Source organism: Trachemys scripta, chromosome 9 (genome assembly GCF_013100865.1).
Source record: "Trachemys scripta elegans isolate TJP31775 chromosome 9, CAS_Tse_1.0, whole genome shotgun sequence".
In the NCBI taxonomy this organism is placed as follows: domain Eukaryota; kingdom Metazoa; phylum Chordata; order Testudines; family Emydidae; genus Trachemys; species Trachemys scripta.
In genome coordinates this window covers 104,150,533-104,172,693 of record NC_048306.1, presented here as the reverse complement: position 1 = coordinate 104,172,693, position 22,161 = coordinate 104,150,533, and the positions used below count along the sequence as shown (strand labels likewise).

At 44.7% G+C, this 22,161-nt stretch overlaps 1 protein-coding gene across 3 annotated transcripts in view; it reads right to left on the bottom strand.

Moving 5' to 3' along the window:
• Window positions 1-22,161, bottom strand: part of MELTF (melanotransferrin) — a 74,648-nt gene that overhangs the window by 3,304 nt on the left and 49,183 nt on the right. For 2 of the 3 annotated variants that reach the window (XR_004647226.1, XR_004647227.1), the window contains exons 11-16: window positions 19,848-20,042; window positions 17,831-17,987; window positions 5,074-5,141; window positions 4,785-4,972; window positions 2,721-2,919; window positions 1,729-1,851 (exon numbers count right to left, since the gene is read on the bottom strand). Coding sequence is in view for 1 of the 3 variants with exons in the window: in XM_034782440.1 (XP_034638331.1) it covers window positions 1,784-1,851; window positions 2,721-2,919; window positions 4,785-4,972; window positions 5,074-5,141; window positions 17,831-17,987; window positions 19,848-20,042 (875 nt within the window). In the remaining 2 variants the exon portion in view is untranslated. Of the gene's footprint in view, window positions 1-1,399; window positions 1,852-2,720; window positions 2,920-4,784; window positions 4,973-5,073; window positions 5,142-17,830; window positions 17,988-19,847; window positions 20,043-22,161 lie in introns of those variants that run through there. The other variant, XM_034782440.1, reaches the window with a different exon arrangement.

The following is a 22,161-nucleotide window of genomic DNA, read 5'->3' as shown; positions in this document are numbered from 1 at the left end:
CTTTTGTGGGTCTGGAACACCAATTGCACTGCCTCCTCTCTCCACTGTTGAATAGCAGAGCTAATTTTGATTCTATTAGGAGTCTAGCTAGAGGCTGCTGAGCTGAATTCACTTTGAGCCAATGGTGCACCAGCACTGGGGCTCCCCTACTACAAGCTGAAATCACTAAAAGAGTTAAAATTACTGAGCTGAGATCACTGAGTGCTGTGTTAACTAGTGGGGGAGCCTGAAGATCTATTGCTAAGCGGCTGGGAGAGTGGAGCAGTTTGTGGGATGGTTGGAGCGGCCCACAGAACAGTGAGCAGAGCAATTTATGGGGACAGCTGGAGCGGTTCATAGGACGGCTGGTGGAGTGGAGTGGCTGGCAGAGCGGAGCAGTTTTTGGGGCAGTTGGAGTGGCCCACGGAACAGTGAGTGGAGCAGAGCAGTTTGCGGGAACGGCTGGAGTGGCTCATGGGACGGCTGGAGGAGCAGAGTGGAGGGTACAGTGGAGCTGTTTGTGGTGAAGGCTGCAGCAGAACTCCACGGAGAGGTGGGGCAGTCGGCCTCGGACCACATAAGGGTGCCCCTTAACACCCTGTGTGCCCCCCCCCATTCTCTGGGGCGGTACTGACCAGGGACAGAGACTTTTGGGTTGTTGGACTTTGGGGTGATTGGACTTAAGACCTCGAGGGGAAAAGGACACTGCCAAACTTACTTGGAGGTGGGTCTTTTGCTCATGGTTTGTGTTATGAATCCTGTTTGTGGTGTTTCCCCAACATAATGCCACATTGTTTCCCTCCTTTATTAAAAGGCTTTTGCTACACTCAGACTCCGTGCTTGCGAGAGGGGAAGTATTGCCTCCTAGAGGTGCCCGGGGGGGTGGTATGTAATTGTTCCAGGTCACTGAGTGGGGGCTCGAGCCGGTTTTGCATTGCGTTATTGAAACGGAACCCCTACATACTGAACACGGCCCTTGTTGCTGCCAACTCAGAGGGGCAGAAGGGTTACACTAATCTAACCGAAACTTCACATTCCCCAAATGAGAAGTAGGTAAGCTGAATTTATCCTGAACCACATTACAAGTAAGTAAGTAAGTAATGGGATGGTGAGAAGAGAAGAGGAAACCTTACAAAGAAGATGCTTATCCATAAAGCTCCTATTCGGTAAGTATTTCAACTGAAATTTAGCTCTTCAGAGAACAATACAAAAATGGTGTGTGTGATTCAATGTCATAGACAGAAATTATGCCCACTTCAGGGACTCCCCTGTGACAATGAGAAGGACAAATGGGAGAGTGCTACCAGGCCACTGGGATAGGCCTTTAATCTCTTCCATCAGGAAATGTTGACTGTACAACTTGAAAAAGTTTGGATTAAGTTCCGAGGGCACCTTTTTAAAAAAAAAACGTGACCAAAAATTATCCATAGTTGTGAGTATCAGACACCTCAGAGTTTATTTTTGGGACATGCAACAGCAGGACTGTATTTGGAGCCTATTTCCTTTGGCATTGAAGTGCCATGGCTAGGAACAGCATCCGTAAAACAGGGTAAGAGAGGCAGGGAAGCAAAGGGAAGGCGGCAAGGACGAGGCTGTAAACTGCATCCGTTTCCCACCCTCCCAGATCTCCCATTACCTTTATGGATATATAGAGCATCAGGGAATAGCCTGGATAATTCTGCTGCTCTCCACATGCGTCTCTCATTCATTTTCTAAGTTTTATTTCCGTTTATTAATATTATTATTTACCAGTATTTCAGTTTATTATGCTGAATATCTGTTAATCCAAGGAACGGCCTGATGATCACGAGTAGAATCTAATCAGAAGGACACTAGCCACCGGCAGCACAATGATGTTCATGGATATTGCAGCTACAAATAAAAATACAAATTGAGCACTAAGGGTTAGAAGCTGATCTGACTGCTAGCTGATTGTGAAATAGTTATACAGGAGCAAGCTAATCAATTTAATCGGCTCCAAATACAGTTTTTAGCTCCTCAGAGGCATTGACCACACCATGCAGAAAGGTTCTAGATCCAGATCATTCCCAAATGATCACCCAAATCATTCCCGCACCAATTTAAATATCACAGAGCAAAATGACATCTTTTCCTAAGCAGAGATCGGTGACATTGAGGTGCAAATATATGCTGATTATTCAAATATAAACAAATTCAGTGAACACATGTACTTAACTCATCTGCTCCTGAACTCTCCTTCCCAGCTGCAAAACATAACCCCTGCAATCTCCCTAGTTTTCCTCAGCCCCCAGTGAATGCTGGGATCCCTTGCTTCCTTCCAGTTGGTGAAGAGCCTCGCTGGATACCTTTCCCAGCCACCAGCATCTGCATGATGCAAGAAGCTACTCTGGATTCCACAGTTTATCCTCTGTCCCCAGCCTGCGCTCCCAGCATACACTCATCCCCTGCTGTTTGCTGACTTCAGACAGAAGTTGGGAACCACATGAGGTGAGGAAGGGGAGAAGCCGAACAGAGCCAATGGAAGTAGGAGCATTCCATCAAGATGGACAGATTGGATTCATTATCCAGGAGTCCCAACACTGCTCTGTCTCCCAATGTCCAAAAACTGTCCCTCCTCCACAGCACAGAAACCCAGTGGCCATGTCATGGAACCTGGGAATTGTCCAGTCCATAAGGATCAGACAGCATCTTACAATTAATACGAAAGAGGAAGAGAGAGAAAAAATCAATCTCACATACATCAAAAAATGTTGGCTCACCTGCCCCAGAGCACTGTGGTGATTGCATCCCTTTAAGAGAATCTATATATTCACTTCCCAGCCATTCTGCATAGGTTGTTTTCTCTCCTACTGGTACAATCTTAACGGTGGAATCTTTAAAGATCAAATCTGTTCCTAGGAAATCTGAGGAATCAAACATTTTGAATCCATTTCCATTGCTGTCATTTCCAAAGAAATCCTGAAAGCAATGAAGTTTCCATTAGTATCAGATTTCAGAGTAGCAGCCGTGTTAGTCTGTATCCGCAAAAAGAAGAACAGGAGTACTTGTGGCACCTTAGAGACTAACAAATTTATTAGAGCATAAGCTTTCGTGCTTATGCTCTAATAAATTTGTTAGTCTCTAAGGTGCCACAAGTACTCCTGTTCTTCTTTTATTAGTATCAGAGTTTGTATTACATAGCCAGTGCTATATTCATCTTTAGCAGCATACATAACACAGTGGAAACTAACCCTCCCCATTGCTCAGAAGCTCACAAACAATTTTAACTTCAAATTATTTGCCTTTTATATTATCATAAGTTTTAAAAATCAATTTGGAGTAACCTTTTGTGTTAGTTAAAGGAGCCCAATAGAATATTCCAGTTAAGGGTGAAAAGCTTCTTCAGTGTCAAGCCCATTCAGTCCTTGGCCAGTCTCCTAAGACTCCCAATATTGAAGCCAATTAGCAAGATATTTTCTGTGATCGTTATGGCATAACTTGAACCTTTTTTCTGTCTGGAACTCCCACTGTAGTTGGCTGTCACATCCATCCATGTATTTAAAATGTAATACATAAGGGCCAAATTCTGCTCCCTGGTTCAGTGTCAAAGTGAAGGCAGCAATTAAAAATAAAATAAAATAAAATAAAATAAAACAAATGGGGAAAAAGGTATATAAATAGAAAATTTGAAGTTATGAAGTGTATAAATTTGTTAAAGAAAGCTAAAAACATCAGAAAAAACCCATAGCGGGCAGTGACAATGAAAACAAGGAGTTTTTAAAGAATATTAGAACAAAAGAAATCCTAACAATATTATAGGACCATTACTAGTATCTTAGTATTGGAGAAGGCAACATTGTTAAAAATGATGAATTCAAATCAACCTTCTTCCTCCTCTGTGCTTCCAGGGTGCTAACAGGGGGAGCATGGAGAGTCCAGGAAAGACAGTCTCTATATTCTTAGTTCCTGTGTGGGGCATCACAGCAGCCCTCGGTAGCCAGTATCAGGGAAAGCCCTGCTCAGCTACTGCATCCCTGGGATGGCACATGCTCAGTGGAGACAGAATCTTCAGAGAATTTAGCTGCCAAACAGATCATTACAGAGTACGTGCACACTGAAATTTTCATAAGCGTCTAACTCAGCTATAGTTGGACAGATTTCCAAGGGGCTTGCAAAAGGCACATCCTTGACAATAGGGTGACCCCCTGCCAAATTTCAAGTCCCTGCTCCAAAGCATGGAGTCATTAGCGGTCAACAACATGGTGTTTTATTAACATGAGCAAAACAACGTATTTTCCTCTAATCTCGTGCTCAGAAACAGTTGAACCATTTTAGCTGAAACTTTCTCAAAACATTCATCTTGAAGCAGACACCCAGCATGGAAAATTTTAGTCCCAGTTGTTTAAGTTTAGTAAAGTTATAAACAACTGAAAACAGAGTCTTATAATGGAAAGTGTCGGGCAACCTTAAGTTTAGGTGTCAGTACCTGCACCACCTATAATAAACTGAATAGTTTGAGGGGTTTTTTTTGGAGCGTCTGCTACTAAGTCCTGGAAGGCATAATGCTTTCAAAAGTCTTCTATATAATTACAATAATTTATCATACATGCTCTTTTCTCATGTAGCTGTTGCATTTCTATTATGAATTTAGGAAGACTTCAGGATAAACAAGTATTATGGTGGTGTGCATTTTATTTTATATTTTTAAATGATGAAATTAGGAGCATTCCTTAGGCTTTTGGAAATTTGCCATTGCAGCCTGTGATTGGACCAAGTTTGGATACCCCTGCTCATAATAATCTGAGAATGGCCACCTCATCAGGTGAACTAATTGTAAATTATACCTGAGCTTTGTCCAGTAGTCCATATACAGCAAAAATGTTGGTGTCTGGGTGGACCATGACAACCTGGGCAGGCACCTGAGCCAAGTGACACTGAGCAAACTGAGTGATTTCAGCACGGGCTCCATTTGGACACAGTAACTGGAAGTCGCTGGACTGCAGGTGAAGAGCCCAGGAATCAGCATTGTTACCTGAAAAAGGAAACTCGCCATTGTGACTCACTGAATGCTTCAGAATAAAGAGGACTACAAAAATAATGAGTTGTAATAAAAACGTATTTAAAAGTAAATACCATCGGTGTTCTCAAAAACTGTTGAATGCTTGACAAAGGCCACATCACCAGAATCCTCCATCAGACACCTTAAAATAAATAAGGGACAAAATTCAATGCAATACAATGCAATGACATACAAACTCAATACAGTGCAATGTAATGAATGCATCTTTAGTTTGTATAGTAGCTTTCATAAAAACTGTCTACCAAAATACTTCAAAAGATTAGGATCTGATCTAGCATATATTACTAATAAAAGTGACCTTACTGACTTCACTACTTATGTGTTTCTTGTACATGGTAGGTTGCAGGGCTTCTATTAGCAGGTCAGGCTGCTGTATCAGTTATGGACTGAGAAAAGAGCTTCCTCCTCAGAGGGATACACACCAGATGTGTTCACTATAAGATCCCTTAATGTTTTGCCAAGTATGACTAAGGGTCACTTAAATAAAATGTTACACATAGCACCACCTATTGGTGGAATAGTAGAATACAATTTAGCAGTCCATTTCATCACCTCCTTTAACTTCTCTTATCATTTACAAAATTTACACTATCACGCTGTCTTTGAAGTTCAGTCTGTAACATGTCTCTGAATCATACTGGTTTTCTAACTACACAACCCAAACACATAACAACTTTGTCATCTAGTTGTTGGTGGTTTGGAAGTCTTGAGTCATCATCTTCTTGCTCTGCATCCCATCAGTAGAGTTTGCTCTGTTGACTGTATTTTCTGAAGAGCAAACTGTAGATGTTGATGGTTTCTATTGAACTTTCCAATGTTGGTCTCCATCACATATGGCCTAGGTGCTGAATTCTTTTTCTTTATGACAGCTGGACATAGGTGGTGTGTGACTCTTTCATTTGGGGAGGCTTATGTGAGCGATGGCAGCTCCCTCTGCCCCCAGACCCTGCCCCTGCTCAGCCTGTTCCCCCAAGGCCTTCCCCCATGCCACCTCTTACCACCCTGCCTGTTCCCCTGAGGCCCTGTCCTCGCTCCACCTCTTCCCACCCCCCACTCCACCTCTTCCCCCAAGGTCCCCCGCCCACCGCTCATTCCTCTGCATCCCTTCCCCGTCCCCCCATCGTTCGCCCATAAGGCAGGAAAAAAGTGGGAGGGCATAGCCCATCACTTTTAAAAGTGGGAAGGCTATGCCCTCCCACCTTTTTCCTGCCTTAAGGACAAGCAACGGGGAAAGGGGGTGGAGAGGAACAAGTGGCAGGTGGGAGAGACTCGGGGGAAGAGGCAGAACGAAGGAGGGGGCTTTAGGAGGAAGAGGCGGTGTGGAGGGGGTGAGGCTTCACGGGAAGAGACTGAGCAACAGCAGGGCCTCGGGGAGGAGCAGGGGTGGAGCACAGGTGGGGACACAGTCCAGGAACTGGTGCCCCTCCTACTTCTAGGGTGCTTCCGGTGGCAGTGCTCCAAAGGCAGCGGGATGGCATCCCTCCAAAGGGAGGTGACCTGTGTTACATCTGGGATTTCTTTCTCCTTACATGGCCAGCCTTTTTTGGGGAGGTTAAATCTTCCAGCCTCTTATTCGTGCTGCCCATGCAGCTGGAAGTGGCCAAACTTTTTCTTCATCCAATTTGATACAAATGGAGTCACCAGGTTCTAGACACTGCAATTTTCTAACCGAGTGTCAGCTGTTGTAAAAGCATTCGTAAGCTCTTTTTGCCTTTTCATCCAATATGGCTACTTTCTTCATATCTGTCCACTTTGGTGATAGATTCTTTTGCAAATAATTCTTTTGTACTTCTGAACTGTCTTACCTTCAGGAGCTGTGCTAGTCTATGTTGACCAATATATGCCGGTTAGCATATATCTATTTCTCTATATAACAATCAATATTTATATCTATCTAGCTCATATTAATATGTATTATCCAGACCATGTATGCTGTAGGGTAGCTAGGGGGGAGCGGGGCAGCAGCCACTCCCACACTGAGCACAAATGGCGCCTTTTTAATTTTACTCACCCGGGAGCGGGGGAAAAAAAAGGCACCACCCGCTGCGGTGCTTTTACTGACAGGGCGGCGCTCCGGGTCTTCGGCAATGGGCACTTCACTAGCTCCGAGTGTCTTCGGCGGCACTGAAGCTTCATCACCGAAATGCTGCCGAAGACCTGTGGAGCGAGTGAAGGTCCCGCCGAAGACCCAGAGCATTGCCCCGTCAGTAAAAGCGCTGCTGCAGGTGGCGCCTTTTTTTTTTTCCCGCTCCCCCTGTTTCTTCCACCTGGCTACACCACTGCTTGTATGTATTAAGCACAAACAGCTTTAAGCACAAACATTATAGCAGTTCTATACTAAATTGGCCTATACCTTTACTATAACCCTATTCACTCATGCTAAATAGCCCATAATACCTTGCATTAGCTGAAATAAGCTTTGGCGTAAGTAGATAGGAAAGCTGTCAAGATCAGGACATATGAGGTATTTTACCATAGCAAAAGGTAGGGAGTTAGTCTCTCAGGCCAGTACTGGAATATCCCAAAGGAAGAGGACAAGACATAATGGTTGTTCTACCCTGGTACAAACCTAGAAAATACCTTCATGGACCAGTACTTGGAGTGCTAATATCCAAAACAAAGATAAGGACAGGAACAGGACATGTTAAGGAACTAGAACAAATTGATTAGTTGAATTTTCATGACATGTAAAGAAATATGTAATTTGTAAAATTATCATACAAATACAATCAGCTGAAATGTGTAACTTTCGGAGCACACCTTTTGCTTAAGGTGAATGTAACAACACTACATGAGATGGTTTCCTGGAGACTGGTATTGTATAGAGCTTTTTTCCTGTACTATATTATTATAAGCTCATACCAATACATTTGTCTGATATTGGTTATTTTGGTCTCCTGAGACTATTTCATGATGAAACAAAGTGTGGTCAAGCATTTGACTATACATTTTATCAATAACCAGATCCAGTAGCTGTTATTGGTATTGATCTATAACTCACAAGAGCAAGGAATGGCTCTTCCTGCTATAGGATTTTCTTGGCCGTCTGTACAGCTCTCTCAGCCTCTCCACACACATGTAAGTAATGTAGGCTGCTAGTAATATGATCAAAATCATATTTGGTTCAGAAAGATTTAAATTCCATTGCAGTGAATTGTGGTCTGTTGTCTATCACTAGTTAATATGGAATACCTAAGTAAGCAAAAATGCACTTCAGTTTCTCTATAACACTGTAACATGTTATGTCTTTCAAGTACATTATTTCTATATACTTGAAAAAATAGTCCACAACGATCAGGTAATGATGTCCTTTGAATCTGCATAAATCTTCAGCTAGTATCTTCCAAGGTCTGTTTGTTAGAGGTATTTGTATCATAGAATCATAGAATATTAGGGTTGGACGGGACCTCAGAAGGTCATCTAGTCTAACCCCCTGCTCAAAGCAGGACCAATCCCCAACTAAATCATCCCAGCCAGGGCTTTGTCAAGCCTGACCTTAAAAATCTCTAAGGAAGGAGATTCCACCACCTCCCTAGGTAACCCATCCCAGTGCTTCACCACCCTCTGAGTGAAAAAGTTTTTCCTAATATCCAACCTAAACCTCCCCCACTGCAACCTGAGACCATTACTCCTTGTTCTGTCATCTGGTACCACTGAGAACAGTCTCGATCCATCCTCTTTGGAACCCCCTTTCAGGTAGTTGTATATTGTATCGTTCAGTATTTTCTCAAGTTGATTTGTACTGGATCTCCTTTCCAAAGTCCAATATCCTCAAATACTCCATCGAATTTTTCCACATTTCTCATTAGGCCCATCATGGCTACCATGCTGCATCTAAGCAAATTGTTGATCTTTGATAATATGTATCGGAACGCATAGCTTTTGTCTTTGTAAATTATTTCCATAGTGAACTGACCCATGCAGCTCAGAATACTTCCAGGTAGGGTGACCATATGTCCCGATTTTATAGGGACAGTCCTGATATTTGGGGCTTTTTCTTATATAGGTGCCAATTACTCCGCACCCCCTGTCCTGATTTTTCACACTTGCTCTCTGGTCACCCTACTTCCAGGGCTAGGCAGAGTTGTGTCAGGTGACTTCAGCTCTGGAAGGGGTTGAAGGTTATTATAAATCCTGTCTCAGTCGACTGTGAGGTCTACTCCTGAATCACTTTTAAAGTCAATAGTCTTTCCATGAATAGGCAAGTTTCACTCTCCAAGCAGGTTCTGTGTCATCACACCTGATAGATCCCAGAAACAGTGTCTCTTGATTGCCTGTAATATGAGTCAACTCCCTAACTGCTTTGGTGAGACAAACAGACACAAAATGTCCATACTTTGTGCATTTATTACACCTAGAGTCTTTGGCTCGATATGCATCCTCTTGGGATATGAATTCTTCCACTTTTCCCCTTTAGCTAGTTCTTTATCCACCTTACAATTCTTCTACTAATCCCCATCTTCTTTAATTTAACTAATAATTTTCCGCACAGTAAAGTTTCTAATAATTCACTGAAGTCCAAGTATATTAGATCTACTGTATTTCCCTTATCTAAAAAAATGAATTATTTTCTCAATGAAGAAAATCAGGTTAGCCTGGCATGATGCATCTTTGGTAAACCCATGTTCTGTGAAACCTCTCCAATTTATCAACATCCTTCTTGAACTGTGGACACCAGAACTGGACATGGTATTACAGCAGTGCTTGCACCAGTGCCAGACAGAGAGGTAAAGTAATCTCTCTACTCCTAGGCCTAGTCTACACTATGACTTTAATTCGGATTTAGCAGCATTAAATCGACTTAACCCTGCACCCGTCCACACAACGAAGCCATTTATTTCAAAATAAAGGGCTCTTAAAATCGATTTCTGTACTCCACCCCGACGAGCAGAGTAGTGCCAAAATCGATATTGTCATTTCAAATTAGGGTTAGTGTGGCCGCAATTCTATGGTATTGGCCTCCGGGAGCTATCCCACAGTGCACCATTGTGACCGCTCTGGACAGCAATCTGAACTCGGATGCACTGGCCAGGTAGACAGGAAAAGCCCCGCGAACATTTGAATTTTGTTTCCTGTTTGCCCAGCGTGGAGAGCACAGGTGACCACAGAGAGCTCATCAGCACAGGTAACCATGCAGGCCGATAATCGAAAAAAAGCACCAGCATGGACCGTACGGGAGGTACTGGATCTGATTGCTATATGGGGAGAGGATTCAGTGCTAGCAGAACTTCGTTCGAAAAGACGAAATGCCAAAACTTTTGAAAAAATCTCCAAGGGCATGATGGAGAGAGGCCACAATAGGGACTCAGATCAGTGCCGCGTGAAAGTCAAGGAGCTCAACAAGCCTATCAAAAAACAAAGGAGGCAAACGGTCGCTCCGGGTCAGAGCCACGCACATGCCGCTTCTACGCCGAGCTGCATGCAGTTCTAGGGGGGACCGCCACCACTACCCCACCTCTGACCGTGGATTCCGAGGCGGGGATAATCTCATTAGCTACACCTGAGGATTCTGCGGACTGGGAAGAGGAGGAGGAGGAGGAGGACGACGAGAGCACCCAGCACTCCATTCTCCCCAACAGCCAGGATATTTTTCTCAGCCTGACTGAAGTACCCTCCCAACCCTCCCAAGCCAGTATCCAAAACCATGACCCCATGGAAGGGACCTCAGGTGAGTTTACCTTTTAAAATATAAAACTTGTTTTAAAAGCAAGCGTTTGTTAATGATTACTTTGCCCTGAGGACTTGAGATGCATTCGCGGCCAGTATAGCTACTGGAAAAGTCTGTTAACGTGTCTGGGGATGGAGCGGAAATCCTCCAGGGACATCTCCATGAAGCTCTCCTGGAGGTACTCCAAAAGCCTTGCCACAAGGTTTCTGGGCAGTGCAGCCTTATTCCGTCCTCCATGGTAGGACACTTGACCGCGCCATGCTTGCAGCAAGTAATCTGGTATTACTGCATGACAAAGCCTGGCAGCGTATGGTCCTGGTGTTTGCTGGCATTCAAGCAACATCCGTTCTTTATCTCGCTGTGTAATCCTCAGGAGAGTGATATCACTTATGGTAACCTGGTTGAAATATGGGAATTTAATTAAGGGGACAGAGGTGGCCGTTCCTACTGGGCTGTTTACATGTGGCTGAAAAAGAAATCTTTCCCTGCCGTTAGCCAAGCGCGGGGGGTGGGGGGGAATTGGCCCAGAGCTTTTCGCGTTTGGCTAGCAGGGATCTTCCCTGATACCAGCCATGCGGTGGGGGGAGGGGTAAAGCGATCATCCCAGAGAATTCATGGCGGGGTGGGGTGTGTTAGTTTGGTTCCTGCAGGGATCTTCCCTGATACCAGCCACACGGTGGGGGGAGGGATAAAGTGATCATCCAGAGAATTGGATGGGGGGCGGTTAGTTTGTTTTCTGCTGCTGAAGGTTAACAGGAAAACCGCAGCACTCAACGGGCTTTGCTTGGTATGTGGGAAAGGAGGACGCAGAAGCTGAAAGACAATGGCTTACCATGGCTGCATGCAAGCCAAATTCTGTTGCCTGGACCTGCGTCTGCGATCTCTAGCAGCAAAGCCACAGGCACTCAATATTAAGAGGCAAAATACGACCTTGCACAGAAATCACATGTACTATGTAATGTGAATAGTGTTGGTCACCGTGAAAGAGTATAAGCATTGTTCTGCAAAATTTATCTTTTTAAAAAATTCTCTCCTTTTTTCCCTCCCTCCAGCAGCTGCAAATTTTTCAAACCTCCCTCCTCCGTCCCGAAGGCTATCTCAGATAAGGCGTCGGAAAAAGAAGATGCGAGACAAGATGTTCGCAGAAATCATGGAATCCACCCGCAGTGAAAGAGCTCATCTGAATGAGTGGAAGGACACGGTTTCAAAGTATAGGAAAGAAGCCAGTGAACGTGAGGACAGGAGGGACCAACGTGAGGACATGAGGGACCAACGTGAGGAGAGGAGAGACGCTCGAGATGAGAGGTGGCGGCAGGAAGATCAGAGGAGGCAGGATGCAACTCTGGGGCTGCTGCGTGAGCAAACAGACATGCTCCGGCGTCTGGTGGAGCTTCAGGAACAACAGCAGGATAACAGAGTGCTGCTACAGCCCCTGTATAACCCTCCTCCCCCTTCACCATGTTCCATAGCCTCCTCACCCAGACGTGTAAGAACGCGGGGGGGGGGGGGCTCAGTACACCCTCCCATTCCACCCCAGTGGACAGCCCAAGCAAAAGGCTGTCATTTTTTTAACCTTTTTTTAGTGCCCTTTTCCTTCCCGCCGATCCTCCTCCCAAACCCCACCCGGGTTCTCTCCCTCTTTTTATAATCAATTAATAAAGCATAAATGATTTTTAAATGATAGTGACTTTATTTCCTTTGAAAGCAAGATGGGGGAAGGGGGAGGGTGGGTTCCTTACAGAGAATGAGTCAATAAAGGGGGCGGGTTTTCATGAAGGAGAAACAAACAGAAATTTCAAACTGTAGCTTGGCCAGTCATGAAACTGGTTTTCAAAGCTTCTCTGATGCACAGCGCTTCCCGGTGTGCTCTTCTAATTGCCCTGGTGTCTGACTGTGCGTAATCAGCTGCCAGGCGATTTGCCTCAGCCTCCCACCCCGCCATAAAGGTCTCCCCCTTACTCTCACAGAGATTGTGGAGCACACAGCAAGCAGAAATAACAATGGGGATATTGGTTTGGCTGAGGTCTGAATGAGTCAGTAACGATCGCCAGCGACCTTTTAAACGGCCAAGTGCACATTCTACCACCATTCTGCACTTGCTCAGCCTGTAGTTGAACAGCTCCTGACTCCTGTCCAGGCTGCCTGTGTATGGCTTCATGAGCCATGGCATTAAGGGGTAGGCTGGGTCCCCAAGAATAACTATTGGCATTTCAACATCCCCAACAGTTATTTTCTGGTCCAGGAAGTAAGTCCCTTGCTGCAGCTGTTTAAACAGATTAGTGTTCCTGAAGACGCGAGCGTCATGAACCCTTCCCGGCCAGCCCACGTTGATGTTGGTGAAACGTCCCTTGTGATCCACAAGTGCTTGCAGCACCATTGAAAAGTATCCCTTGCGGTTTATGTACTGGGTACCCTGGTGCTCCGGTGCCAAGATAGGGATATGGGTTCCATCTATCGCCCCACCACAGTTAGGGAATCCCATTGCAGCAAAGCCATCCACTATGACCTGCACATTTCCCAGAGTCACTACCTTTTGTAGCAGCACCTCAGTGATTGCTTTGGTTACTTGCATCACAGCAGCCCCCACAGTAGATTTGCCCACTCCAAATTGATTCCCAACTGACCGGTAGTTGTCTGGGGTTGCTTCCACAGGGCTATCGCCACTCGCTTCTCAACTGTGAGGGCTGCTCTCATCTTGGTATTCTGGCACTTCAGGGCAGGGGACAGCAAGTCACAAAGTTCCATGAAAGTGCCCTTACGCATGCGAAAGTTTCGCAGCCACTGGGAATCATCCCACACCTGCAACACTATGCGGTCCCACCAGTCTGTGCTTGTTTCCCGGGCCCAGAATCGGCGTTCCACGGCTAGAACCTGCCCCATTAACAACATGATCTCCAAAGCACCGGGGCCCGCCGTTTGAGAGAATTCTGTGTCCATGTCCATATCTTCATCACACTTGTCGCTGTGCTGCCGTCACCGCCTCCTCCTTGCCTTGTTTTTCTGGTCCTGCCTCAGCATAAACTGCACGAGAACGCGCAAGATGTTTACAATGTTCATGACTGCTGTCTTGAGCTGAGCGGGCTCCATGTTTGCCGTAGTATGGAGTCTGCAGTGTTCACCCAGGAAAAAAGGCGCAAAATGGTTGTCTGCCGTTGCTTTCATGGAGGGAGGGGGTGAGGCTGTACCCAGAACCACCTGCGGCCCATCAGGCACTGGGATCTCAACCCTGAATTCCAATGGGCGGGGGAGACTGCGGGAACTATGGGATAGCTATGGGATAACTACCCACAGTGCAACACTCCGGAAATCGACACTAGCCCCGGTACATGGACGCACACCGCCGAATTAATGTGCTTAGTGTCGCCGCATACATTCGACTTTATACAATCTGTTTCCAAAATTCGAATGATATAAATTCGGATTAATCCTGTAGTGTAGACATACACTTACTCATGATTCCCCTGTTTATGCATCCAAGGACTGCATTCTCGCTTTTGGCCACAGCATTGCACTGAGAGCACATGTTCAATTGCTTATCTAACTGGACCCCCAAATCTTTTTCAGAGTCACTGCTTCTAAGTGACTTAAAGTGACTAGTAATGACCATTCTTTTCCTATTTCCTTATCCATTTCTGTAAAGACCTCATATTCAGCAGGTATACTTGATGTGTCCAACTATTTCTATTTGGGTTTGCTTACATGGGGAAATAGATCTTGAATGGCTATTGCGGAATAAGCTTATTCCACAATAGCTATTCTGTTCAATTTCCCCACTTTTTCCAGTCCCTCTTCCTGAAGTCTGTCTAGCCCAAATTCTCATGATTCTCTTAGAGAAAACGTTCCCCATAATATAAATCCCAGGTACAGCCTTTACTATCAGATCATGACCTTGAATTTCTCCTAAATGTTGTAGCATGAACCTTTTAAATACCTATACCCTGTATTCAAGTCTTTCCCATAACTCTTAGGCTAAACATCTTCACTTCTTGAAATTCCTCCTCATAAAAAAAATGTTGTGATTCCCACATAAGACTTGAGGATTGGCGGATTACTTCACAAGCCAAAGGGGCCATGCCCAAGGGCCCCAGCTAATTTGGGGCTCCTGGCAAAAATCTCCCTTCATCTCAGCCCCAGAGCTGGAGGAGCTCTCAGGGGGACAGAGCTTCCCAGGTTTGGGGCCTCAGTGGGGGATGGTGTGCACTGGAAAGGAGAGAGTGGTGGGGCAGGAGCGGAATGGGTTGGGGCCATGGGCAGGGCCTCAGGCAGAGGGAGTGGAATGGGGTGGGGCCACAAGTGGACGGAGAGGGGCCAAGGGTGGAATGGGGGTGGGGCCACAGAAAAAGGGAAGGAATGGGGTGGGACCATGGGTAGGGCCACAGGTGGAAGGGCTGGGATGGGGCCACAGTTCTAGTGCCAGCGCCCCCACCCTTGCTCTGGCCCAGGGTCCCAGGAGACCTTAATCCATCTCTAGACTTGAGACACCTTCATGGTGGTACATTATCTTAGAACAAATGACACAGCTCAGCCACAATGACATTTGTTGCTTATCAGTTTGTTGATTGCTAAATGATTACCTGAAGCTATGAAGTGTGACAGAAGGTCTGGGGTCTGCCACTAATCTACATTCCATGGCAAGGGAAAATTGCTTAGGTGGTTAAAAAGAAAAGAAGTCTGGATAAGCTGGATACAGCCGGACAAAATGATTTGTAAAAGGCTGTGCTTGAGTTCAATAGTTAGGCATTTGAAAGGCAGCTATTATCTCCTGGAAGGTGGGAAAGCAAGTGCTTGCCAACCCTACTGTATGTGTATTTATCTTCAGAAAAGTGTTTGGGGAAAATAGGGTTAGATCCGGGGTTGGGTGGCAGAGGTTTATAAAGGATTTAGGGTGAAGAAATGGGAAACAGCTATCGCTTGGACACAGGAGCATGACACTGATACATTGAACAGCAGAGGTCAGAGAAGGGAGTTGCTCTTTAGACATGCAAGAGCATTCTTTCTTCTCTAGCTAAGCTAGGGGAAAAAACCTCTCTGGGCTCAGGCTGAGTATCCAAATGAGGTATGTTATGCAAACCATTTATTTTAATTCTCTTTATTTGTAATAAATCCTGTTTTAAGGCAGCTACTCGACTCAGACTTTAAGGCCAGAAGGGACCATCATGATCATCTAGTCTGACAAAGGCCAGAGAACCTCACCCACCCTCTCCTGTAATAGACCAATAATATCTGGCTGAGTTATTGAAGTGCTCAAATAATGATTTAAAGACTTCAAGTTACAGAGAATCCACCATTTACACTAGTTTAAACCTGCAAGTGACCTGTCCCCATGCTGCAGAGTAAGGCGAAAAACCTCAGTGTCTCTGCCAATCTGACCTGGTAAATAAATTCCTTCCCAACCCCAGATATGGTGATCAGTTGGACCTTGAGCATTTGAGCAGCACCCAAAAGCCACACACCAGGAAAGAACAGGTGTGCTTGTGGCACCTTAGAGACTAACAAATTTATTTGAGCATAAGCTTTCGTGGGCTACAGAATGGAACATATAGTAAGGAGATATATATACACATACAGAGAACATGAAAAGGTGGAAGTAGCCATACCAACTGTAAGAAGCTAATTAATTAAGATGAGCTATTATCAGCAGGAGAAAAAAAAACTTTTGTAGTGATAATCAAGATGGCCCATTTCAGACAGTTGACAAGAAAGTGTGGGGATACTTAACATGGGGAAATAGATTCAATATGTAGCCCATGAAAGCTTATGCTCAAATAAATTTGTAAGTCTCTCAGGTGCCACAAGTACTCCTGTTCTTTTTGTGGATATAGACTAACACGGCTGCTACTCTGACACCAGGAAAGAATTCTCTGTAGTAACTCAGAGCCCTTTCCATTTAGTATCCCATCACTGGCTACTGGGGATATTTGCTACTAGCAGTCCCAGATTGGCTATATACCACTTGTAGTGGGGTGGTCACCCGCTCCAGCACTGGAAGGGTTAAAGCCAGCCCTGGGAGAAGGCTGAGGCTGTGAAGGAAATCCTGGGCTGATTGGGGAAGGCAGTAGCAGCTGGGGCCACGCCCCAATCAGGCCCAGCCGGTCCTTATAAGAGGCTGCGAGCCAGAAGCCCAAACAGTCTCTCTCTGCCTTCACAGAGAGGGAGGGGGGCCTGGCTGCTGGGAAGCTCAGGGTGCCTAGAGTGAGGCAGAGCTGGGGAGCTCTGGCCTGGAAACCCCCCAGGCTGCAGGCCTAGTATAAGACCAAATAGGTATTGGTGTTGCAGGGGGCAGCCCAAGGGCAGAGGAAGGCAGCAGGCCCAAACCCTGCTTGCCAGTGAGGAGTGGCTTATACTGCAGTCTGCCCCAGGGAATGGGGGCTAGTTGGTGACTGGCAGTAGCCTACAACTGAGGTGAGGTGGGGATGGGGTGGAGGGGAGACCCTGAGATTGAGGGGGTGTACGGCCAGGGGGCAGCACCCAGTGAAAGGGTCAACTAGAGTCTGGGGGGGGACATGGGGGCCAAGCGGCAGCGGGACACCGGCCTGCAGAGGGCGCTCCAAGGCTTGCAGAGCTAATGCCCGGAAGAGACCAGCAGGAGGTGCCGCAAGGGTGAGTCCCGCATTCCACCACCATTGCCCTGCTTAGATAAGAGTTGTTTTATTGTTGAGAGCAGTGTTGGTCCTGGGATTAACTCCTGAGAGAGGATTTGGGTGGGGAGATGGTATTCCTAGACTCGTGGTCTAGGATCTAACAGTTTTCCAGGAGTCCAATCCCCACCATCTCAATCAAGGCATGGACAGAAGCAATTTCTTGCAGCAAGATGTGCTACCCAGGGCTGTGATGGATGCACACAAAGAGAGATGCTTAATGTACCAAAGAGGTGGTGTGTCAACAGAGAGATGGATGACATGAAGTGGAAGCTTTTTGGTACATTTTTATTGCTGGACTTCTGGGAGAGATTTGCGGGATAAGTGCCATGTTAAACTTATTAGAGAACAAGGTGAGTGAGGTAATATCTTTTACTTGACCTCACCCACCTTGTCTCTCTAATATCCTGGAACCAACAGGGCTACAATTACATTGAGTACAATAATGCCTCCTCATCTTTTGCAAAATAAGCATCCACGTTGCACAATGATTTTGTTCATTACCTGAAGGCTCCACTGTAGCTATAATAACGTTCCTGGGTACTTGCATCGCATTTATTGTTTCCACTATTATCGCCAATGCAAAGCTCACAGAGTTTTGATGGGTAATTGTCCATCTTGGCTGCAGGCACACAGCTAGCGGAGAAAAAGTCACTCACAGCTGGAAAGAGAAAGATTATAGAATATCAGGGTTGGAAGGGATTTTTAGGAGATCATCTAGTCCAACCCCCTGCTCAAAACAGGACCAATCTCCAACTAAATCATCCCAGCCAAGGCTTTGTCATACCTGACTTTAAAAAGCATGAAGAGGTGAGTGTCAGCCATTCACAAAACACCTAGGTTACAATATCATTTAATTACATGACAATGCAGGTTTCACTAAAAAGCCAGCAACATGCACATTATATTAAGTTTACTGGAAATGACTAATTATATCTTTCAAAACATCTTCAAAATGCAGTCTAGATTGTTAGTTGGCAAGATAGGCCAAAGGACAGATTGGGTCAGATTCTCCAAGAGCACATGTTGAGCTTATAGTTGGTTAACAGGGGAACAAACTGCTTTGATTACAATAGGCACTTCAGCTGCATTTCTGAAAGTTGGTTTAAGATTTTGCATGTCCAGTTTGTTAAAACATGCAAATCAATTAATTCAGCGCAAAAATGTGCTCTCTGTGTAGAAAATACACTTGCACATTTAAAGAAGGCTACCTACAATACCAGGCCTGCCCACTTCTTTGTTCATTCATTTGCACACACATTATTGATTTAAAATGCAACTGCAGGGGTAAAACTCTACTTCGAGAACTACTCATTCTGGGCTGAAAGCCTGCAGATCTTGTTTAATCTTTACTCCAATAAAGTCTTGATGAAATAGAAAGTTTTCAGGATTTGGCCCATGCACAATCTGTACACCCAATTAAGCCATAGCTTTTCAAATATTTAGCCCAGAAGTCTGTTCTTGCAGATCAGTGCACATAGGTTGGAAAATACACAAGAACTGTAGGTCAAATTCTCCACCGACTTCCAGTAAATCCTGTCTGATCATATTGTCTTCAGTGGGGTTGCACAGAATTTGGCTCCATGTTTCTTCTTCATTCGGGACTTCCATAAAAAGTGTAACAAAGAGCCTAATGCTGCAAGCCTTACTTACACAAGCAGCCCCATTGACAGCAATTATCACCACAGGTGCACACTGAGGTGGAGTACAAGCAGCGCTGTAGCCGTGGAGATACAGCGCTGTACGTGCCTTGCCAGTGTGGACGGGGAGTAAGTTACAGTGCTATGGGTGGCTTTATTGCGCTGTAACTCTCAAGTGTAGCCAAGGCCTTAGGTATAAAGCGTTTATGACACTGTGTAACCCACACCCTTTCAGATCATTGATAGTGAAAGCATTGGAAGTGTTCTATTTCACTAATGCCACAGCATAGTACATGTTGCTGTTGTCGTCAGCTTGTTGGGAAGAAAAGAAGAATTATGCCTTTTCCTGGGTGTCCTTATTGTTTCATGAAAACCCATTTAGTGGTACCAAGACCACTTAGAGAGGGAGATTAATGAGTCTGTTCTACAGCCTTAGCTAACAGCTCTATGGTGTTTAGCTCATGCAGTAGAGCCTCATGCACTAAGGTCCAGAGACCCCAGGTTCAATCCCACCTGCTGATGACTGAGGTCTGTCAGTGTTACAACTGATTCTGTAAGGACTGCTTGCAGGAGAGGAAGGACTGGGCCCATATTGTTTTGCGGTGAGTTAACCATAAGATGAAATGGGGAAAAAAAGGGGGTTTTCTATTCTACAAGAGGAATTTCTCAATGTGATGCACAGAGGTTTACATGCATCACTCCCATGAGCCTTCCCAGGCATAACAGATCTAATCCTCAGGCATCAAGATAAGCATTTAATACCAATATGAAACACACTAGTATGACACAGAGCTACGAAACTTCTCTTGGGACTTTTCTTCCCTGAATAAAAAAGGCACAACCAAACTGTGTCTGCATCTTCTGATGTGTGGAACCCTTACCTTGAGGAATATTGCAGTCCATGGGCCTAATAAAGCCCCTTTTAATTAGAACACCAATAGGGATGTTCCATCCAGCCATTCTCCCATATCCTGTGTGGCAGGACTTTTTCCCTTTCAGATCATTGATGGTGAAAGCATTGGAATTGTTCCGTTTCACTAATGCCACAGCATAGTACATGTTGCTGTTGTCATCAGCTTGTTAGGAAGAAAAAAAGAATTATGCCTTTTCCTGAGTGTTCTTATTGTTTCATGAAAACCTGATTCATATGGCAGATCAATTATATCTCATTTGCTGCTAAATTCCTAACTCATCCTACATGAAGGAGACTGCACCAACAATTCCAGGTTATGAAACATGGAATGTCATTTTTCTTCCTTTCATTATAAATGTAATTCTTAATTAGCTGTTTTACACTAACAATCTGACATTCATGTGGAGCCAAACCTTTCCTTTATATAGATGCCTTTACTGCTGCCTTAATGTAGAGATGGGTCTGAATTGCTTTTTCAAACGCCATGAAAATATTTCTGTAAATTTTAGTTTTTAGGAATTACCCCCCACCTTTTCCCCCACTTTAATTTTGCAAAATCCTCCATTTGGGTCCTAAGCTATGTGACGAAGCTGCTTTAAAAAGCACATTGCTTATATGTTAACTTTTACAGATTTGGAGGAAAAGCTCTAAACATTTTGCAGCTTTCTGTAGGCTCACCGTAATGACAAATAACACCACTAGTCAGCCTTTCATCACTCTACTTTTGAAAAATATCCAGTGAGGGGAAGAATTTGATCTCAGCTAGAACTTAAAATGTAAACTTCTGTATTTTCTTCTGTGAACGTTCTTTCATTTATCCCCTGGGTGAAAAATGATTTTTGACACAGACAACAAAAACTATGAACTAACACCACAAAATTCCAGAAACCTTCACATCTTTGCAGAACTGGTGAAAAGACAAAAAATCACCAGTAACATTTTGGATAAACAGTGGTACTCAGCCCTTTATTCACAACTTATTGCTAGAGCACAAAATATTTGTTGTGTGTGGGTGAACAGAAAGGGCAGTAAGCCATGCATGAGGTCAGATCATCAAAGAATAAACACATAGAGCAGCCAGGGTTTGCCACTTGTTCTGAGGCCTCCCCTATCTGTGCCTCACTTTCCCTATTTGTAAAATGAGGATAATGATATTTACCCTCCTTTTTAAAGTGCTCTGACACGTATTGATGAAACATGCTACATAAATACTAAGTATGATTATTGTGCAGCCCAAATAATAAGCAGGCAAAGTCCATTGACTTCTAAGGAGACGTGCACACACTTAAGCAGCGGTGAATGTGGCTGTGTAAAATATGCCATTGACAAATGCAAAGTTCTAAATGTGGGACAGACTAATTGGAACTATTCAGACACCATACTGGGGGTGTCAGCTAAGGAAAAGAACATGGGAATCATTGTAGACAGCTCACTGAAGACCTCTGGTCAATGTACAGCTGTGGTTAAAAAAACTAACAAATTAGGAATGGAATAGAGAATAATATGGAAAATATTATAATGCCATTATATAAATCAATGGACTGCCTCCACTAGAATACTGTGCACAGTAATGGCCACCCCAGCTCAAAATGGCTACTGCAGAAATATATGGGAGTGGGGTGTGTCAAAAATGGGTGACAAGAATGTTTGGGGCCTGGAGAGACTTTCATATGAAAAGAGACTGAAAAGGCAGGAATTGCTTAATAGATTATAAGGCCAGAAAAGGACAGTTGTGATCATCTAGTCTGACGACCTGTATGTCATAGGCTGAATAAGACTTCCTGAATTAATTCCTGGTTGAACTAGAGCATATCACTTAGAAAAACATCCAATCTTGATTTAAAAATTGCCAGCGATGAAGACTCCACCACGACCCTTGGTAAGTTATTCAAATGGTTAATTATCCTTTCCGTTAAAAAGTTATAACTTATTTCCTGTCTGAATTTGTCTAGCTTCATCTTCCAGTCATTGTATATTGACTGGAGAGGCATTGATAGTGGGGCTCCTGGTGGGGGTTGAGCACGCACCATTTTTTTCCTGTGGAGCCATGAAGCACCCACGGAGTCAGCGCCTACGTAACTTCCTTACATAGAATCATAGAATATCAGGGTTGGAAAGGACCTCAGGAGGTCATCTAGTACAACCCCCCACTCAAAGCAGGACCAATTGTCAAATAAATCATCCCAGCCAGGGCTTTGTCCAGCCTGACCTTAAAAACTCCTAAGGAAGGAGATTCCACCACCTCCCTAGGTAACCCATTCCAGTGCTTTACCACCCTCCTA